At 42.5% G+C, this 20,223-nt stretch overlaps 1 protein-coding gene across 1 annotated transcript in view; it reads right to left on the bottom strand.

The window, feature by feature from the left end:
- The window catches only part of LOC147897923 (peptidyl-prolyl cis-trans isomerase FKBP16-4, chloroplastic-like), a 63,730-nt gene that overhangs the window by 2,923 nt on the left and 40,584 nt on the right, over nucleotides 1-20,223 (bottom strand). The window contains exons 2-6 of the mRNA XM_087380148.1: nucleotides 3,089-3,138; nucleotides 2,914-2,969; nucleotides 2,415-2,472; nucleotides 1,973-2,215; nucleotides 1,812-1,852 (exon numbers count right to left, since the gene is read on the bottom strand). Coding sequence (XP_087236274.1) covers nucleotides 2,120-2,215; nucleotides 2,415-2,472; nucleotides 2,914-2,969; nucleotides 3,089-3,138 — 260 coding nt within the window. The 3' untranslated portion in view covers nucleotides 1,812-1,852; nucleotides 1,973-2,119. The remainder of the gene's footprint in view (nucleotides 1-1,811; nucleotides 1,853-1,972; nucleotides 2,216-2,414; nucleotides 2,473-2,913; nucleotides 2,970-3,088; nucleotides 3,139-20,223) is intronic.

The following is a 20,223-nucleotide window of genomic DNA, read 5'->3' as shown; positions in this document are numbered from 1 at the left end:
CATGTTTTCTGGAGATGTACTTTTGTTGTAGACCTTGCCAAAGGAAGGACGGGTTGAAACAGACCCTAAGAGCATGGTGCCTGGAAGACTCCAAGTTGTTCACTCATTATGAGGGGGACAGCTGGAAGATCGTAGAGGCTGGGTTGCTCGAGTTCGAAGGCAAGAATGTGACGGAAGGAGGTGGTGCCAGGAGGTGCTACCAAAGATGGACCTGTGTACCAAGATGGTGTGCTGGAGCAAGAGCCACTGGATGAAAAGCCAGGAAAAGATTTCGACATCGAAAAGTTCCAGAGGACTACAACAAGGGAGTTACTGGAGCATCTTCATCGACGTGTTGGCATTGGGCCGAGATGTGTCGGTGAGAGGGGGTGTTGGAAAGGTCACCTCCCCATCTGTAAGCCCCCATATGAGGAGAGCGTGGGGGAGGGAGACCTTGGGCAGGATGTGCCCCAAAAGAAGAGAGGGGGTACCTGGCTGATCTGCAGGAGCATGAGGCGGAGCAGAGGACAGCAGTAGGGACCCAAGAGAAGAGGCCATGAGCTCACGGATGAGATCAGCAACAGTACGGAACAATACGGAGCTGAGGTGCACACGTGTGGGCAGACCAGGGAGCCAAGAAATAGCGCAGCATAGTGGGGGTCTATGGGCAGGTATACAGCCTGCAGCAGGGTCTCCAGCAGCAGCAAAGGGGAGCCTAGCAGCAGCCCAAAAGAGCCTGGCTAGGGTCCTTATATAGGGCTGGTTGGGCTGAGCCAACCAGGTCAGTTGGGCCAGCCAACCAAGTCTGTCCAGTCGGCCCATTTAGGGCTGGTTGGTTGGACTATTTGAAAGGGCCTTGGGACCTATAAAAAGAGAGGCACTTGCCTCATTTCATATCCAGCAGCCAGCAATCCAGGAGGCAGAAAGGAGCAGCAGGAAGCCACCCTCTGGGCCTATATCCAGGAGGTGAGAGGGTGCTTGAAGGGCTGCAGACTTAGCTCCAGGGAGAGGCTGAACCTAGACTGTCTTCTAGGGCAGAAGGTCGCTGCGATCATCATCTTCTAGAGTAGCCGTTCACAAGCAGGTTGGAGCAGTGGAACAGCTATCTTGGGGCCTACATTCAGGAGGACCAAGGGGACCTGTGTGCTGCAGACAAAGCTTGGCAGGAGCTGCCCACCTAGGCTGATTCACAGGCAGTAAGGTGGAGAAGAACACACTAGACAGAAAGTCTACAGACGCTCGAGGTGGAGAACGCGGGCTCGAGTCTAGAGATAGCCAGCAGATAGGAGAAGTTCCTTGTCGTAAGATCAAAGGACCACACCATTGGTGGGACTTTGGATCCATCTCTTTTGTATTGTGTCCATAATTTTAGACGGAAATATATTATTTTGGTGGTTTCTCTATCTGGCTGGTTCATTGTCTATTGATGAGTCTACACATCTATTTTATGCACATAAGTTAAGAAGTTTGTGATTCCACATCCCACACCACACTGTGTGAGCTCCTGGGCATTACTATAAGTCTTCCGCTGTGTGTACCCTCTGTTGGGTAAATTCTAACACAAGATTCCCTGGACCTTTCAGCTCGTATACCATTAGCTGCACATCCATCTTGGCCTAAGGACCTTTGGACCTACTAAGACATTCAACAACAAAAAAAAGACATGCAAGCCAAAAGAACTGCCTTTGGCCCAACTAAAACATTCCATCTTATCCTCCAGTAACGGGAAAAGAGTATTTGTTAGGGTAATAAGATGACGTTTAAGCTGTTAATTCATGACCATAATATTCATCATAATCCATTACAAAAGCAATAAGGCTAAGGGAACTCACCCAAATGGACTTTGCTTGATGCTGAGAAGCTCAATGTCAAACTGCTTGATGTAGATAAACAAGAATTAGATGTATAATTAAAGAAATCTGCAAGAAAGCTGAGGTTTTTATAGTACTACAGTAAAATAATCCAATCAAAGGGCAAAAGAATCCAGGACTACCTCAAGGGTTGCATTTGGAGGAATTTCTTGTATACCTTTGTTCCCATAGGCAAGCTCAGGAGGAACAATAAGCAAGCTCAGGACTTTGTATGCCTGAAACCACTTTGACCTGTGCATCATACGAAACATGTATATCTCGCAAGAAGACTATTTATAAGGTCCACTCACAGTGCCACCAGTTACTCCCAACCCTTGTCTGCTTGTCATGAATGTCACACCCTTCCACTTGGCTACATAATGTACCTGCCAAATATTTCCAGGCCTCCACTCAGGAAATATGGTTAAAAATTAAATCCAATATCTACCTGACACCCAGGATTTTGCAAAGCCGCCCTTAATATCAGAACATATCTGGTTTCAGCTTTAGGAGAAAACAATGCAAGACTAATACTTGAATCTTTCTAACTAAACTTCACGTTTCAATGGGTCATAGGCATCTCACAGCAACACGAGAACCCTTTGCAGCAACAGCACCACCTCCAACTTTAAGATCATAATACCTAGAAAACAAAAAGGTAGGCCACCTTCAAATGTAATATGAAAGGAAAATGAATGTACGAACCCCAGTTTTCACTGATTACTCCGCACTCCTCAGGACTAGTAGGAATTGGACTTTTCCACCTAGGTTCACTATGTCTATTGAGTACAATGTCCTGATTGATCTCTCACATTTATTCAATGTGGGTTACAAAGCAGTCCATATTTCTAACAAGCACATCATGCATTGAAGTGTGTCCAACTTTGAAAAACTGCAAGTGTGTCACACTATGAAAAACTGCCTGGATTAAAATGTGATACTTAAACAGTTCATTTGTCTGAAAAGAAAATTATAATACAGTTATAAGCAAAAGCAAATTATCCCCAATAAGAATCAATAAATAACAGCAGTTTATGAAACTTCGTGTATAAATTAAGCAGAATCAACTAGATAGGTTACCTACTTGAGACCGTTTGGAAGAGTCTTGTACTCACTTTCAGGAACTTTCTCCCCCCTGAGCTGTCACAGGAGAAACAAGCTATGCTGGGGAAAATAAAGGAAGAAAAGAGACATGCACAAGGAGCTAGATCCTCTGCTAGAAGTACAACACACAATCCATCAAAGAAAGGGCTTCTTACCGCTCGCCTGCTGGTGGACACAGCCTCTACTTTGTCCTCAGCTACCAATCCTATCCATGACAACTCTTCAATCTCTCTCTCTCTCTCTCTCTCTCTCTCTCTCTCTCTCTGTGTGAAAACCCAGTGTCCCAAGAACTAGGATGACATCAGTTTTATGTGACCATTTCATCTAAAACAATGAAGATCTAACATGAACGCAATACATCACGAAATTGGATTGCAATTTGGATCAATGAACACCCTACATGAGAGCAATACACCATAAGATTGACAAAGATAGAAGAGGTAAAGGATGCCAAGAAGAAGACAATTGCTTACACAAGAGAAGGCGAAGCACTAATCACGGAGAAGACAAGGAGGCACATGTAGCATAGCATGAGAGACAAACAGCAATGACAAAAGGATTGCACTCTGCTCCAACCTGCTCCACCATTTCGTTGGAGTGTTGCTGGACTATGGGGTAGGTCCAAACTTTTTACCCATGGCCTACCCTTTGTCTGCCCCCAAAACTCAGCTGCCTTTTGACTCCAGGTTTATGGAGGCTGCCGATAGGTGGTGGATAAAATAGCACAAGGATGGGGTGGCTCCAATCACCTAGGAAATTTTCAAACTAGAGTTCCGAAAACAATTTCTGCCTTGAGATGAGCTTCTAGAGCATGGGATGAGTATAGGTATCTCAGGCAGAGGAAATTATCAGTAGCTGACTATATTGATAAATTTCAAGAGACATTTATGAAGATCCCTTGACCTTTACCTCGCTTGGTTCAAGTCAAAGATTATATACTTGGGTCCCATGATTGCCTATGTTCGACGTATGGAACGTTCCAAGAGCCCATTCTATTCTTTTGCACATATGTAACATGTTTGTGTTTCAACAAGTTTTAAAACCTTGTACAAGTACCCACTCTAAAATATACCTAGATGAATCCAGGAACATTCCCAAGCTCATCCTCTAAAACCACAACATAGTGCAGTTTCAATCTCACGATAGTCACTCATAAGATTGAAAACCATAAACTCCATCACGCATAGGAGGGACTAGCTACTATGACATCCTCACTGACGTCATCAGTGCCCAACAGTGGGTGTAGACCATAGTATAAATATATGCTCTCACACTACAGCTGCTTGTGATGTCTAGACGATTTCATTTTAGCCTCTCCCAAACGAGAATCTAAATCTAGCTGATAGGGCAACGCACTAAGTAAGATAGAAAGAATTCTCGCAATACCAACAGGCTGCAACTTGGACGAAAACCTCACAAGGTGAAACTTGCATGTCCGCTAATATGGCAGAAGCATATACCTAGATGAATCCAGGAACATTCCCAAATCCATCCTCTAAAAACACAACATAGTGCAGTTTCAATCTCATGATAGTCACTCATAAGATTGAAAATCATAAACTCCATCACACATAGCAGAGACTAGCTACTATGACATCCCCACTGATGTCATCAGCGCCTAACAGTGGGTGTAGACCATAGTATAAAAATATGCTCACACATACAAATCCACACCCCCTCACATACTTGGGCATCCATTTATACAAAGTCTTTGTACTGAGTTTTTGTCGGCACTCCGGAGGTGAAGGGCAAACTCAGCCATGATAAAGGCTAGCACTAAAGGAGAAGGCTAATCAAAAAGTAGTCCAAATCTCTTGATTAAAGCTACAACTACTTGTGAGCTCTAAAACTCTAAAATCTCTTCTTTTTTTTGGGTATCGAACGTACACCCAAATTTTTTTTGTTCTTTTAGTACCGCACTAATATCGAACGGTACACATCATATGCGATCGAACGTGTCAACCATGTACGTGGCTTGCATGATAGAATCAAAATGAAAGTCGGGGGAAAATATGCCAACACATTGGATGATGCAATAACAATTACGTTGAATTATGAGGAAACAAGGGCTAAGGCGAGTGCTTTTGCATGCATGAGAACTCAATTGGTGTTTCCAAAGAAGACGAATTTTTCAAAAAAGTTTGTTGGAGAAGGTACAGTGCAGCAAACTGGCAATCAAGCCAAGCAGGCTAGGATAACTGGTAGTATGTCACAGCCAAGCCACCATACAGGGGTCTCCTATGGCATCCTGGGCTTGGTCAAAGTCTTTCTTAAGCCGAAGGAGAAAGCAAGGAAAGATGCATTCAACTACATTTGTGGAAGGGCTACTGTCGGAAGAATATCGCATGGCTGAAATAGTAATCTCAGAATGTGATGCAAAGGTGGAAGAGAATCCAAAATGAGGATGTTCAAATTCAACTAGCAGGATCCTCTCTCACGTTAGAAACTGCTTTATTGTGTGTTTTTGTTTCTAAAACCTGCTTTATGGTGTGTTTTATTGTGTTATTTAGTTTCTAAAATCTTAAAAATACAACTTGTGTTTTTGTTTCTAAAAAGTTAAGAATACATTGTGTGTTTTTATTTCTAAAACCTTAAGGATACATCTTAGTAATATCCTATCAAAACCTACAGCAACAGGGTATTCAAATTTTGCTGGAATGGAAGTAATATAAACGAAGGGGCAAGTTGCCAAGCATAATGTGATTGTATTTTTTGACTCGGCATCAATACACAACATTATTAACTCAAAACTGGAAAAAAAATGAAGCTGAAAATCAATCCGTCTACCTATGCCTATAAAGTTCGAATGACGGATTCCAATTGGCGAGAGACTAAAATGAAATCGTTTAGACTTCACAAGCAGTTGTAGCTTGAATGAAGAGATTTGGACTACTTTTGGATTAGCCTTCTCCTTTCGTGCTAGCCTTCGTCATGGCTAAGTTTGCCCTTCACCTTCGGAGTGCCGACAGAAACTCAGTACGAAGACTTTGTATAAATGGATGTTGAAGTATGTGTGGGTGTGTGGATTTGTATGTGTGAGAGCATACTTTTATACTATGGTCTACACCCACTATTGGGGGCTGATGACGTTAGTGGGGATGTCATATTGCTAGTCCCTATTATGCGTGATGGAGTTTATGGTTTTCAATCTTGTAGGCCATCTTTTGGTGGTTCTAATGATGCCCTATAGGCCATGGTATGTGCCTTGTAGGCATAAATGTAGGCACTTGTAGTGTTAGTGCCTTTTAGGCCACATAGGACACTTAGGACACTTAGTCCTAGGTCTAGGTACAAGTACCTTGTACTTAGATTTTTCATTATCCTAGTTTTGACGGCTAAGACTCGTGTGACTCTTTGCTACCTACACTCTCTCTCTCTTTCATTCGATCCTACAGTGGTATCAGAGCCACGTTAATACTTGCTTCCTGCTCCTAGACTCGCACCAGCTCCCTTCAACCTACCTGCTCCTCCATCCGTACAGTCCGTACGACTGTACGGACCCACGTACAAATAAGCTTGCAATCAAGACCCCCGCCGTACAGAACAACAAGTACCTGCTACAACCGTACGCTCTTCTTCGTACCTCTGATTTCATACACCAGACATCCGCACGATAGAAGTACTGTGCCATACACCTTTTGTACAGCTGTATAGAAGGTATCGTAACTGCTTCAGTACTTCCGTACCTAAGTTCAGTACATCATAACTGAGCGTATATCGTCCGTACTATTCCATACATCGTACCTACACTATGCACCGTACATTGGATCTGCTCTATACAACCGTACACAGTAGCTGTCCGTACAGCTTCCATACAGCGTACCCGTTCCATATGTCACCGTACAGGGCTCCATACTACTCTCCGTACAGTCAGCATATCTGTCCCGTACTGTGTTTTTGTATAGTTATACATCTCGCATCCGTATAGTTGCACACTGGATTTCGTACTGTTCTGTACATCTGTTCAGTACTTGCACCACACGTTGTACTTCGGGATTTGGTTCAAGACTGTCACATTGTGCCACGCCATCACTCAAGTCAACAAAATTTGGGGTTTTTGTGTTGGGAGCTTAATTTCAACTAGTGTTTGGGACAATAACTCATACTTTTGCAGCTTCAAGCCTTGAGGCTATATATTGAGTCACATTTGCAGGACATTGAGTCAAATTTTACAGGACATTGAATCACTTTTGCAGGACATTGAGTCAAATTTGCATACATTGGGTCACATTTGCAAAAATTTCAGCAAAATTTGGGGCTTTTCTGCATTTGCCCTCTTTTTCGCCTATTTGCCCTTAATAAATTTGGGGCTTTTGCCAGATTTGCTATTTTTTGCAGTGAACATTACCTGTCACAGTCACATTTGGGTCAGATCTGCATTTGCCCTTTGATTTGGGTCAGAAATTTGTAGATATTTGCTATCATTTTTTGGATAGCCAGCTTTTTGCAGTGATAGCCTTCAGGCTTTTGGGTTTTCAGGTCCTTTTCAGGGTATCACATTTGCTATGGCTGGGAACAATCAAGATTTATTTGGAGTTCTTCATGAAAATGATAAGTTGAATGGCACCAACTATCCGATGTGGTCTTGTTATGCTCTAGCCGAGATAGCATGACCTCGAAAAGATCGGTGGGCATTTTCCCTTAGACGACCGACTTTTGTAATATTTTATGTGCGTAAATAAAATGGTCAAGGGAAGTAACTGCCAAGGTCCTAGGTGAGGGTGTATTGGCATCAACTAGGTGGTTCTGAGTGCTAAGGCCTAGGTACAACTAAATGTGTAAAAATGCCAAGGGGCAAATGTTTTAATTGTGCCGCAGGAGAGGGGTAAATGGTGTACCAAGCTAAAGGTCTAAAATGATGACATGTGGCAGGAGGGAACCATTTAGGGAGTTGTGGGCTTGTGGATAGGCATGAAGCAATGAAATTATGTATCTTTTATGTGCATGCAATCCACAAGAGAGGCTGGGAGGATATTTGGGATGCCTACGCCTGTGAATTACGTCTGTGAATTGGCAGAAAGAATGAGAGATTAGTTAGTGATTGTATCATTTGGTATAAGAGCTCAGGCGCGGGATATGTGACGATGATACAGCCAAGCTCCAGACTTATAAGCTGTCGTAGGAGCACAGGGTGTTAGGACAACGACGGAAAACAGAAGAGTAGGCTGATTCTAAAAGAGAGAAGCGAATAGCTAGTTGCCTTTTTGGATCTGGGCTTTCCATCGCAGGGGCTGCACATTTCCCATTGAAAGATCGAATAGCAGGGCAAGAAGGCGAGAAAAGGCTTGGTGTCGTCCAAGCAGTTGGGTGCTTCATCGTGCGGCATATACTCCGAGCTCCGAGGCAAGGATTTGGGAAAGCAATAGCCAGGGGCAATTGAATGTGGGAACGATTAAAGTGAAGAGCACTCTCCACGACGCCTTGCGCAACAAGGCATCCACCACGTCACGATGTAGGTACAAGTAGCAGCTCGCTTTGATCGTCTTCTTACGTTCGACAAGCTCTCCAGTACCCGCCCCCGTAGTAGCAACAGCTCATCGCCTTCGTTCCTCATTTTTCTTGCTTCTCGCTATCTCAGAGAGGGGTATCGCTATTGCTGTTGTTGGTTCGACAGCTGGAACCACTCACGACTTCATCTGAGGATTGACGGTAGCGTGAAAGAGCGGAAACCTGGCCCTTCAGAATTGCACTACGTATCAGGAGGGGTGACGGGTGATTTTTGGGTCTCAGCATCGTCTCCAACAATTTATTCCAGGGAGCATCAATTTTTTTCCTTCTATACAACTTTTCAGTTGCAGTCTATTATTCCTGTACAGCAAAAGGGGAGTTCGATGTGTGATATATTTTTGGGGTTTTGACGTATGGAAAGAAGTTATTATTATTATTATTATTATAACTATTTTCCCTTTTGAAAGAATGGAGACAGAGGGACAAGATTCTAGGGTAAATCCTGGTGAATCTAGAGCGTGAATCTAGAGCATGATCTAAGCAAGAAATGTCCCATCACACAACACCTACTCTGGTGGGTAGGATTTCTGTACTAGAAGATGCCTTACAACAGATCATGAACCAGCAGCTTCAAGTGAATGCTAGTCAAAATGAAATTAGAGAAATGGTGCAAGCCTTGTCGGCTAGACCATCTAAAAATGAAAGGGGCAAAGCTCCAGCAGAGCCAGAGCCCCCAGTATACACTCATCAGAACGTGCGAAGGTCAAGGTACCTAATATTGCCAACTATAGACCAGAGAAGTAGGCTGGTCGGATGACTGAGCGCAGTTCTGATGTGATCGAGGTTTGGTTACACAAGTGGGAAGAAGCCTTCGCCATTTGTGAAATCAGATCTGATCTAAAGAAAATCCACGAGACCACTCACCTGTTTATTGAGGCAGCGGATAGGTGGTGGATAAAGCAACAAAAATTTCAAGTTGCCCCTACCACCTGGGAAGGGTTGAAAGCTGAATTTAAGAAACACTTTCTTCCACCTGATGAAGTGTCCCGAGCTTGGGATGCTTATAGAAACCTTCACCAGAGGAATTTGTTGGTGGCAGAGTACACTGACAAGTTCAGGAAATGTGTTATGAAAATAATAGACCCTCTCCCTATGTCGGTTCAATTGAAAGACTATATATAGGGACTGAATGACAAGATTAAAATGGAAGTTCGGGCTAATTTGTTGGTGGTAGAGTACACTGACAAGTTCAGGAAATGTGTTATGAAAATAACAGACCCTATCTCTATCTTGGGGGGGTCACTCAACATGTGTAACCCTATCACGTGAGTTCAACAGAAGGATTTTTTTTATTTCTAAAATTTACAGAAATAAATATACATAAGGGACTATTTAAAATAGTTTTGGAAAAAATTTACAGATTTGTATAGAAAAGGGGTACATTTTATTAATAAAATTTTCTACAGATAAGGGACTTTAAATATAGGCCTTGAACGCACGTGATATAGAGGGTTTATACATAGTGACCCCCCTGAGATCTCTATGTCGGTTCAGTTGAAAGACTATATATAGGGACTGAACGACAAGATTAAAATGGAAGTTCGGGCTAAATATGTGACTACATTAGATGAATCTATTGTAGTAACCCTGAACTATGAGGATGCCAGGGGCAGACCTAGTGGGTTTATGCAGGCAGGGACTCAGCATGAGTACCCGAGAAAAGAGGGATTTCAGAGGAAATGGACTTCAAAGACAAGTGTCTCGCAACCAAGTGGCCAAACCAAGCAGGTGAAGCTGGTTGAGGGACCAGCAAAGACAAGTACCACTATTGGAGTGAAAAGAAAAGTAACTCCAATGGCAACTCGGGCTTGGTCAAAGTCCTCGTTGACCCTTGAGTAAAAAGAAAAAGCTAGAAAAGAAGGATTGTGCTTCGGCTGCCTTCAGCGACATCAGTGGAAAGATTGTCCACTAAACAAAGACCGTCGCACGGCCAATATGATATCTGAATGCGACGCGGAAATGCACGAGAGTCCCAATGTGGAACATATGCAGATGCAATTGGCGAGACCTTCTCAGAGGTTAGTACCTGTGTTGTTAAGTGTGTCTGTTACTAAGTTAGTAAGCGATGCACCTGATAACATCCTTTCAAAGCCCGTAGCAACGGTGTATACGGTTTTCGATGAGCCCAAGTTGATTAAAATGAAAGGGCAAGTAGCCAATCATGATGTGATTGTGTTGTTTGACTCAGTGTCAACACACAATGTAATTAACTCGAAGCTTATTAAGAGACTCAAGTTGAAAACTAGTCCATCTGACTATGCTTATACAGTCAAAATGGCAGACGGAAGCTCAATTGAAGTATGGGACCAAAGGGTTACCCAGTTGGAACTTCGAATACAGGACTATGTTGAGAAGCTAGACTTTGAATTGACCAGGCTAGCTCACGTAGATATAGCCCTAGGCATGGCTTGGCATTTTTGGAAAAATCCAGCCATTGATTGGAAAAAGCATATTTAATTACCAGTTCAAGATGAATGGGGTAGAATATATTTTGCGAGGTGAACAGGATTTACCTCGAGGACCATTGATTTCAGCCATGGAAATTCGGAAGACTCCGAAAGAGTTTCTGTGTCTGTGTATAGCATCGGTAGAGTCGATTGATGATGCATCGGCTAGCACTGAGCCTACTCAAGATGGGAAAATGGCCGAGTTGGGCTAAAGAGATATCGGAGAAGTTCTCTGATTGTTTTAGGGATGAATTACCTTATGGGTTACCTCCAGAGCGGAATGTTCAACGTAAAATTGGGCTTATCCCGAGGGCAAAACCTGTAAATAGACCTCCCTATAGATTAAGCTTTACAGAAGAAGCTGAGGTGCGAAGACAACTGGAAGAATACCTCAAGCTGGGGCAGATTCAACCCAGTTTTTCACCTTTTGCTTCCCAGTGACATTAAAGAGGAAGAAAGATGATACTTTTTGCCTCTGTATAGATTACAGAGCATTGAATAATATCACTATTAAGCACACGTACCCGATGGCTTGGATCGATGATTTGCTAGATGCATTGCATGGGGCCGTAATTTTCAGTAAGATAGATCTTAAGTGTGGCTACCATTAGATACGTATTAGAGCCGAGGATGTGCATAAAACCACTTTTAGAAGCAGGTTTGGTCATTATGAGTTTTGGTAATGCCCTTTAGACTTACCAATGCTCCAACTACATTTGTCATGCTTATGAACGATTTACTATGTCCGTATATCGGAAAGTTTATAGTACATTTTATTGACAATATTCTCGTATTCAGTAAAAGTATTACTGAGCATCGCGAACACTTAAGAATAGTGTTCAGTACTTTGAGGAAAGCTAGTCTTTATGTAAATAAGAAGAAAACTATACTATGTATAGTTAGACTTGAATATTTAGGATTCATAATTACTCCAGAAAGGGTAGAAATGGATCCAAAGAAAGTGGCTGCTATACTGACTTGGCCAATCCCTCAGAGTTTGACCGCTTTACGATCATCCTTGGGATTTGTCCAATTTTATTGAAGGCATATCAAAGGATATTTTGAAATAGTATCACCATTGACTGATCTGACCTCAGATAAAGTACCTTTTATATGGGGACAGAATCAACAAGAAAGTTTTAACACCATAAAACAAGCTGTGGTCATAGAACCGTTGTTAAAAATAGTTGATCCCCAAAAACCATTTTTCCTTGAAACCGATGCAAGTGGCATTGCGGTAGGAGCAGTTCTCCTCCAAGAGGGAAGGCCAGTAGCCTTTGAAAGCAAGAAGCTTTCTCCCTCTCAAAGAAATTGGCCAACTCATGAATTAGAGTTGTATGCTGTTGTCTATGCTTTGAAAACATGGAGACATTATTTGTATGGATCATATTTTTGTGTGGATGTTGATCATGATACTCTGAAACATTTTTGTAAACTTGACTTGAGAGGCCACCAAGCTAGGTGGGCAGAACTCATGCACGAGTTTAATTTGATGATTCGGTATCGAAGAGGGAAGGATAATAAAGTTGCTGATGCATTGTCACGCATTATGCATAACATGAGTTTCATGATGTTAGAGAGTGCTCTAATGGCCGAGATTAGAGAAACTCAAAAGGTGGACGAGTTCGTCCAGAGCCTTTGGCCTAAGGCTCATGTATTGAAACCCAGGGAAAAGGATGACCTGGCATCCAGAAAAGGCCAAACTTATGCAAGATATGCCATAAGGGATGGTATGCTAAAAAGAAATGGCAAGGTAGTAGTAGATATGTTTCCCAAACTTGATTTTATGTAGCTTAAAGACCATGGGAAGTAGCATGTGATTGTGGTTTCAAGTAAGAATGAAATGCACCCCTCAAATGATTCCCCACGGATTACTACAATTGTTGTGTTTACATGTAGAACGTAGCTAGCTGTACCTCCCTCATCACTCCCCTTGGGAACCATGGTAGCACCCTCTATATGATAGAAAGAGTCTACCTCTAAGTAATTCCTATATTGCTCCACAAATGCATGGGATACAACCAAGGTTACAGTGCCAAAATTATATTTGTCAGTAAGGTCAGCATGGATACAAGTGGGGTAATTCACATTCCTAGCCTTATATGTGCCATACTTTACTAAAAAGTTTCCCTCAAAAGCAAAGCAACGCATATTTCAAGCCATCCTGTCACTCTGACAAATGTTCTTTTTGTGCCTGGCATTGAAGTCAACTTGATTTCAATTTCAGCAATTGCTACTTCAAGTTTCAGAGTGATTTTTGATGGCTACAGATGTCTAGTTTATGATCTTCATGATGACAATGCCATAGTTCTCACTGGCACTTTGCAAAAAGGGATTTATCACCTTGATCATCATTTAGCTGCACTTTCTATTGAAGCATTGGCTATTTTAGATTCACAGCTTGCTGAAAGTCATCTTTGGCATGAGAGAATGGGCCATCTCAATTATAGAGCTCTTGCAAAGCTACATTCATAGCAGATGGCAAATGAGGTACCTCAGACTCACACAGTTTCCAAACATGTGTGTGAGGGTTATCTTTTGTGTAAGATGCATCGATTTCCTTTTCAAAAGAATTGACTCTCACAAAGAAAATTGCAGCTAGTACACAGTGATGTTTGTGGCCCAATGAGTACAAATGCCCTTGGGGGGTATAAGTATTTCATGACTCTCATTGATGATTTCACAAGACATTTCTGGGTATATCCTTTAAAGGCCAAATCTAAAGTTTTCTTATGCTTTCAGAGATGGCTGATTATGGTTGAGAATGAATCAGGATGCAAGCTTGTCACCCTCAACACAAATAGGGGGGAGAGTATATGTCAAAGGAGTTTGATGCATTTCTCTCTTCACGGGGCATTATTCACTCATGCACTACTCCTTACACTCCTCAATAGAATCCTGTTGTCCACAATGGAGATGGCCAAATGCATGCTTAAGGCCAAGTCTTCACCCAATAAATTTTGGCTTGATGCACTAATGTGCGCCAACTATGTGCTGAATAGATCACCTACATGGGCATTGAAGACTATTACACCTTATGAAGCATGGAAAGGCAGGAAGCCTTCACTTTCACACATGAGAGTTTTTGGGTCTCTTGCATATGTTCATGTACCATCTCACCTGAGACATAAGTGAGAGTGCTCTCAACGGAAGCAAGAATGGAAGAGGGAGAGAGAGAAACAGAGAGCCACACAAGTTTTGGTGGGTGTAGAACCACCCTAATCTTCTTTTTCATTCATTTATATATGTGTTTGAGTATTGTACATAACCGGGGTAAAGGCACAGTGACCTTTAACCCCCACAACCTCCCACTTAAAGGACAATGTGCCTTTAAGGGAGAACAACCAGTGAGCATACTATCCAATGCCCATCAATACACGACAATACTCAAACCGCAGACTAGGTAGACTCTTCGTCAGCATATCTGCAGGGTTATCATCTATATGAACCTTGACAAGCTCTATGCGCTTGTCCTCAAGTACCTCCCTGATGAAATGGTACCTAACCTCAATGTGTTTGGTCTTTGCATGAAAGACCGGATTCCGTGCTAGCTGAATAGCACTCATGGAATCACTATGCAATGTCGGTACACCTGTATGAATCCCCAAATCTCCCACTAGCCGATCAAGCCATATAGCCTCCTTGCAACCCTCTGTGGCTGCAACATACTCAGCCTCTGTGGTAGACAAAGCAATGCACTTCTGTGCGCAAGACATCCACGACACTGCACCACTTGCAAAGGTGAACACATAACCAGAAGTGGATCTCCTACTATCCACATGCCCTGCATAGTCTGAATCTGTGTACCCAAGTACACGCATGTCTCCTCTACCAAAGCAGATGCACATCTCCTTGGTACCCTTCATGTACCTCATGATGCACTTACCAATGCCTCTTTCCTGGATTAGCCATATACCGGCTAACAACTCCCACTGCAAATGCAATGTCTGGTCTAGTAGCTATCATAGCATACATAAGACTCCCAACTGCTGATGCATAAGGAACCTTGGCCATCATGGCCCTTTCCTCATCTGATTTGGGACTATCTATATGACTCAGTTTCACATATGGAGGCAATGGAGTACTCACTGCCTTCCCCCCCTCCATATTGAAATGCTACAATACTTTTCTCACATACTCTTTTTGTGAAAGCCAAAGGAGTTTCCTACTCCGATCACGCGTGATGCGCATACCAAGAATATGACCTGCAAATCCCAAATCCTTCATATCAAAGGCCTCATGCAACTTGGCCTTTAATGCATCTAGCTCATAAGTATTCTTGCTAGCCAATAGCATATCATCCACATAAAGTGCCAAGATTATCAGGCTATTATCCTTAGCTCTTTTACTGTAGAGGCAGTGATCAATTTCACTCCTTCTAAAACCCTGGGACCGAATGAAAGCATCAAACTTCTGATACCATTCTCTAGGTGCTTGGTTAAGACCATAGAGACTCTTCTTCAGCTTGCAAACTAAATGCTCTTTGCCCTTTTCTTCAAAGCCTTCCGGCTGCACCATGTAAATTTCCTCATGCAAATCCCCATGCAAGAAAGCTGTCTTGACATCCATCTGCATAAGCTCCATATCCTCTAATGCCACTAGTCCAAGCATGCATCTAAGTGTGGTCATCTTCACAACTGGAGAGAATATCTCATCAAAGTCCACACCCTTCTCTTGCTTGAACCCTTTCACGACAAAACAGGCCTTGTACCTAGGCATATCATCACCTGTGACCTTCATTTTGTAGACCCATTTACATGGCAATGCTTTCTTTCCATGTGGCAAAGAAACCAAGTCCCAAGTCTTATTCTTCATAAGTGAACTCATCTCTGATTGCATAGCATACTCCCACTTGCATTGATCCTTGCGCATCATAGCCTCTCTGTAGCAAGAAGTCTCCCCGCAATCAGTAAGCATCACATAGTCTACCCCTGGAACAAACTTATCAGGCGGTCTAAACACTCTAGATGATCTTGTCAAGGGCATTTTAGCTTGCTGTCCCACCTGCATATCAGCCAAATTTGGCTCATCATTTCCACCAATAGATGATCCATCATCTACCCTTGATTATATACCTGTGGGAGTACTTGGTGGTACCATTTCTTGCACATTTGGTGCATGGACAACTTGCTGTCTATCAACATATGTAGGTGGATTCACATCCTGGAAAGTGATTCTCGACATTTCCACATCCCTCATGGGTGCCTTATGCATCTTCTTCTCATTAAAGACTACATCATGGATGCATATGATCTTCTTTGCTTCTAGATCCTAGAGACGATAGCCCATCTCTCCACTTTCACCATAACCCAGAAAGATGCATTTCCTAGGTTTAGGATCTAGCTTCTTTCGAAGCTCTTTTGGCACATGTGCATATGCCTCACACCCAAATATACGCAAATGAGAGTAAGAGGGCTTCTTGCCACTCCATGCCTCTTCAGGAATACCACCATCCAAACTCTTACTAGGTGATCTATTGATCACATGCACTGTAGTCTTCATTGCCTCAGCCCAAAAACCACCAAAAAGACTTGCATTGGAAAGCATGCATTGCAACCTTCCTTGAATGGTACGGTTCATCTTTTATGCAACTGGATTTTGCTCTGGAGTACGAGGGGATGTGATCTCCCTCTTAATCCCACGTGTATCACAGAAATGCTGAAAGTCATGAGAGAGATACTCTCCACCATTATCAGTCTGTAGGTATTTAAGCGTTCTACCTGACTGATTCTCAACCAAGGCCAGCCATTTCTGAAATACCTAGAACACATCACTCTTCCAAGCTATAGCATAAGCCCACACTTTCTTAGTTGCATCATCAATGAATGTCACATAGTATTCAGCCCCGCCTAATGACCATGTAGGCATGGGACCACATATGTCTGAATGCACCAAATCAATCTTTTCAAACTCTTTCTTTCCCCTTCATTTATGGGCTGATTTAGTCTGCTTCCCATAGAGACAGTGCTCACAAAATTCAAAATTAGAGAAACTCAAATGCGGTACATAACCCAAATGGCATAAGAGTTTCATTCCATTCTAGCTCATGTGCCCCAACCTGCAACGCCACAAAGAAGTGCTTGGCTGCTCAGTTATTGCAACAACATGATCAAATACCCCTGATACATGTAAGGGATACAAAGTACCACACTTGGCACCCTTGGCCAAAAGCATAGAGCCCTTTTGAATTTTCCAACTCTGAAAGCCAAAAGTGGTGTGAAAACCAGCATCATCTAGTTGACCCACTGAAATAAGACTCTTGGTCAACTTAGGCACATTTCCAAGATGCACACAACCTGTCTTTCCACTGTCATAAGTGAAGAACCATTCCCTATGGGGAGTAACATGGAATGAAGCACCAGAATACAAAATCCAATCCTGGGAATATGCATCATCTGAAGTGGTAAGCAACTCTGCAGATAAACTAGACATGAAGAGAACATCATTGTCACTATCATGTGTGACTGCATTGATCTCCTCGATCTTCACTTTTCCTTTGTCCTCCCTTGGACTCTCTTCCTTTTGATTTGCACCCCAATTTGCATTCTTTTTCTTATCCTTTTGCTCTCTTTTGAGCTTGTAGCAATCCTTTTTCATATGGCCCTTCTTGCCACAGTGGTAACACTCAATGTTCCGTGCCCTGGATTTGCTACGAGACTTCCCTCTTTCTTGGGACTTCCCCCTGAACTGTGATTTGCCCCTTTGCACATTTAAGGCTGCATCCTACTTGTTGCCGTCCATAGACTTTCATCTAATCTTCTCGGCCAACAATCTACCCACAACATCATCAAATTTTAGTACTCCACCAGGTGCAGAGTTACTGACAGCTGTACGGAAGGTATCCCATGAGGATGGCAATGAACATAAGAGAAATATTGCCTTAGTCTCTGCATCAAAATTCATCTTCTGAGCCTGAAGCTGGCTGAAAATAATATTGAATTCATTCAAGTGAGAAGCAATGGAGACCCCTTCCTTCATCTGCAGCTCAAACAACCTCTTCATGAGGTAAACTTTATTAGAGGCAATTTCCTTTTCATAAGTGGCACATAGTTTCTTCCACAAATCTTCCGTAGTCTGCTCATTTACTAGTATGAAATACACTGACTCTACAAGATGAAGTCTAATAGTAGACTTTGCTAATGCATCCAACTCATTCCAATCATCCTCAGACATATTTGCAGGCTTAGCTTCAATCCCTGCCAAGGGTTTAATCTACTTCTTTTGAATAAGCACATCCCTTATCTGTTCTTTCCACAAAGAAAACTTTGTCCCATCAAACTTTTTAATGTTGAAAAACTCCTTTTCAGACATGGAAGAGGATGCCATAATGCAAATAAAACAAAATCCCAAATGCTAGTGCATACAAGAGAGAATCACACCAGATACCAGGTGCACCCAAATGTGTATGCCACAATAGTGTGAAATATCACCGAAACTCATGTCTCAAAGCATCTGACTCATGTGCATATACTATGCATCCATATGAGTAAATCTGGCCCAAAAGAAAATGCCAACTACAATGGCAATCCAAAATGCCAATAAGTGCGAAATGACTCAAGCATAAACACCGTCCACTGGCATATGCATTAATAATATCTCATCCAAGAGAGCATAGCACTATCAGTGCATCACCTACAATGTGTCAAAGCTGTCCCTCAGCATAAAATAGCATCCATGTGCAAAGCGTCCATAAAAATAGCATCCCACAAGGCAATTTGGGCCTATTAGCGCATCCAATAAGGACCGCAATGCATGCAAATGGCCTATAAATCATCCACTGCAACCAAATGCACACCACGAATGAGTGCACACTGCTCAAACTGCAACGAGAGTGATCTGCATAAGGTATGCTCAAGAAATCATGGTCCCACAATAATGACCGCTACTGAAAATAGAACCTGAGATGCTTCAAAACATGGGTGCCATTGCATAATCAGACTTAGCAAGAAAATCTGCAAATATCTCTCTTCTGCCGGAACTCCAAAATCCCAACCGCCGATGGGTGGGAAATGGGAGTCAATACTTATCCATTGCCATGTGGCATAAATCTAAGGTTTCAAAACCTTAGAATGAAAAATGCATAACAGAGAGACGAAATCAAATACACAGAGATCTATAACTCTAAAAATCCTCCACCGAATCGCACAAGAACTGATAGGTAGGGGTTTTTGGGCGTCCAGAACGCAATGGGACAGATGATTTTGGAAACCGTGGTCTCAATCATTAGGTCCAACACACGGGCTGAAAAACGTTTTTTGAAATAGAGCTGTTTGTAAACTCCACCGGAGTGCGAATGATGAGCAACATAGAAGTTTTAAGACCTCTTGAGTCCACCAAAACTGACAGATCTGCAAATGGTTGCTCCAAACTTGAGTTCCAACACTCGGGCAGAAAAACGTAGGAAGTAACACAGTGAGTCAGAAATCCAATAAAATGACCCCAGATTCAAGAATGAAGGTGTTTCCAAGCTCCTGAAGTGAAGTGGACACTAAAAGCAAGCAATAGTTGCCTCTACAAGTCAATATAGAGTCTCTATCATCGAACGGAATAGGGAAAAGCTCAAAAAACAACTTTTTCTTTGAAACCACTTAATAGGCTCTCAAAACCACTTCGCAAAATCAAAGTGACTTTTCCAAAGGTTCTTCCAAGGTCTCTGCACACTTAGATGCAAGTAAAGTCACCCACAAAGCTTCTCACAAAGCTTCTCCTTCCTCCCACAGAGCTGCTGAGCTTCAAGCATTCACGCACGCTCAGCTAGATCACCCGGGCTCTGATACCAGTTGAGAGTGCTCTCAATGGAAGCAAGAACGGAAGAGGGAGAGAGAGAAACAGAGAGCCACACAAGTTTTGTGGGTGCAAAACCACCCTAATCTTCTTTTTCATTCATTTATATATGTGTTTGAGTATTGTACATAACCGGGGTAAAGGCACAATGACCTTTAATCCCCACAATAAGCTTGATGACAAGGCAATCAAATGCATATTTATTGTTTACAGCCAGAAGAGCAGAGGGTATCGGTTATATCAACCAAATACTGGGAAGATTATTGTCAGTAGAGATGTAATCTTTGCTGAACATTCAGCTTCTTCTCTTGTGGACTGCAAAGCAAAGCCAGATGTTGACATTTTTGATGCCTTTGAATCTTGGTTACCTCTGCCATCATCAAAAGAGGATTTTGACCAGCAACATGAGCCTCCTGCAGGCCCTCCACTAAGTAATAATTAGCTACAACCTCATGCTGATTTGTAGGTTTCTCTTCCGGCACAAAATGATCCCACTACTCATGATGCAATCATTGAAGAAAAAGCTGTCAATAGACAGAAAAGGCAAGTTC

The sequence above is a fragment of the Dipteris shenzhenensis genome, chromosome 10, assembly GCF_047967505.1.
Source record: "Dipteris shenzhenensis isolate YYH24624 ecotype China chromosome 10, Dip_SZ_1.0, whole genome shotgun sequence".
Taxonomy (NCBI): domain Eukaryota; kingdom Viridiplantae; phylum Streptophyta; class Polypodiopsida; order Gleicheniales; family Dipteridaceae; genus Dipteris; species Dipteris shenzhenensis.
This window is presented reverse-complemented; position numbering and strand designations above follow the sequence as displayed.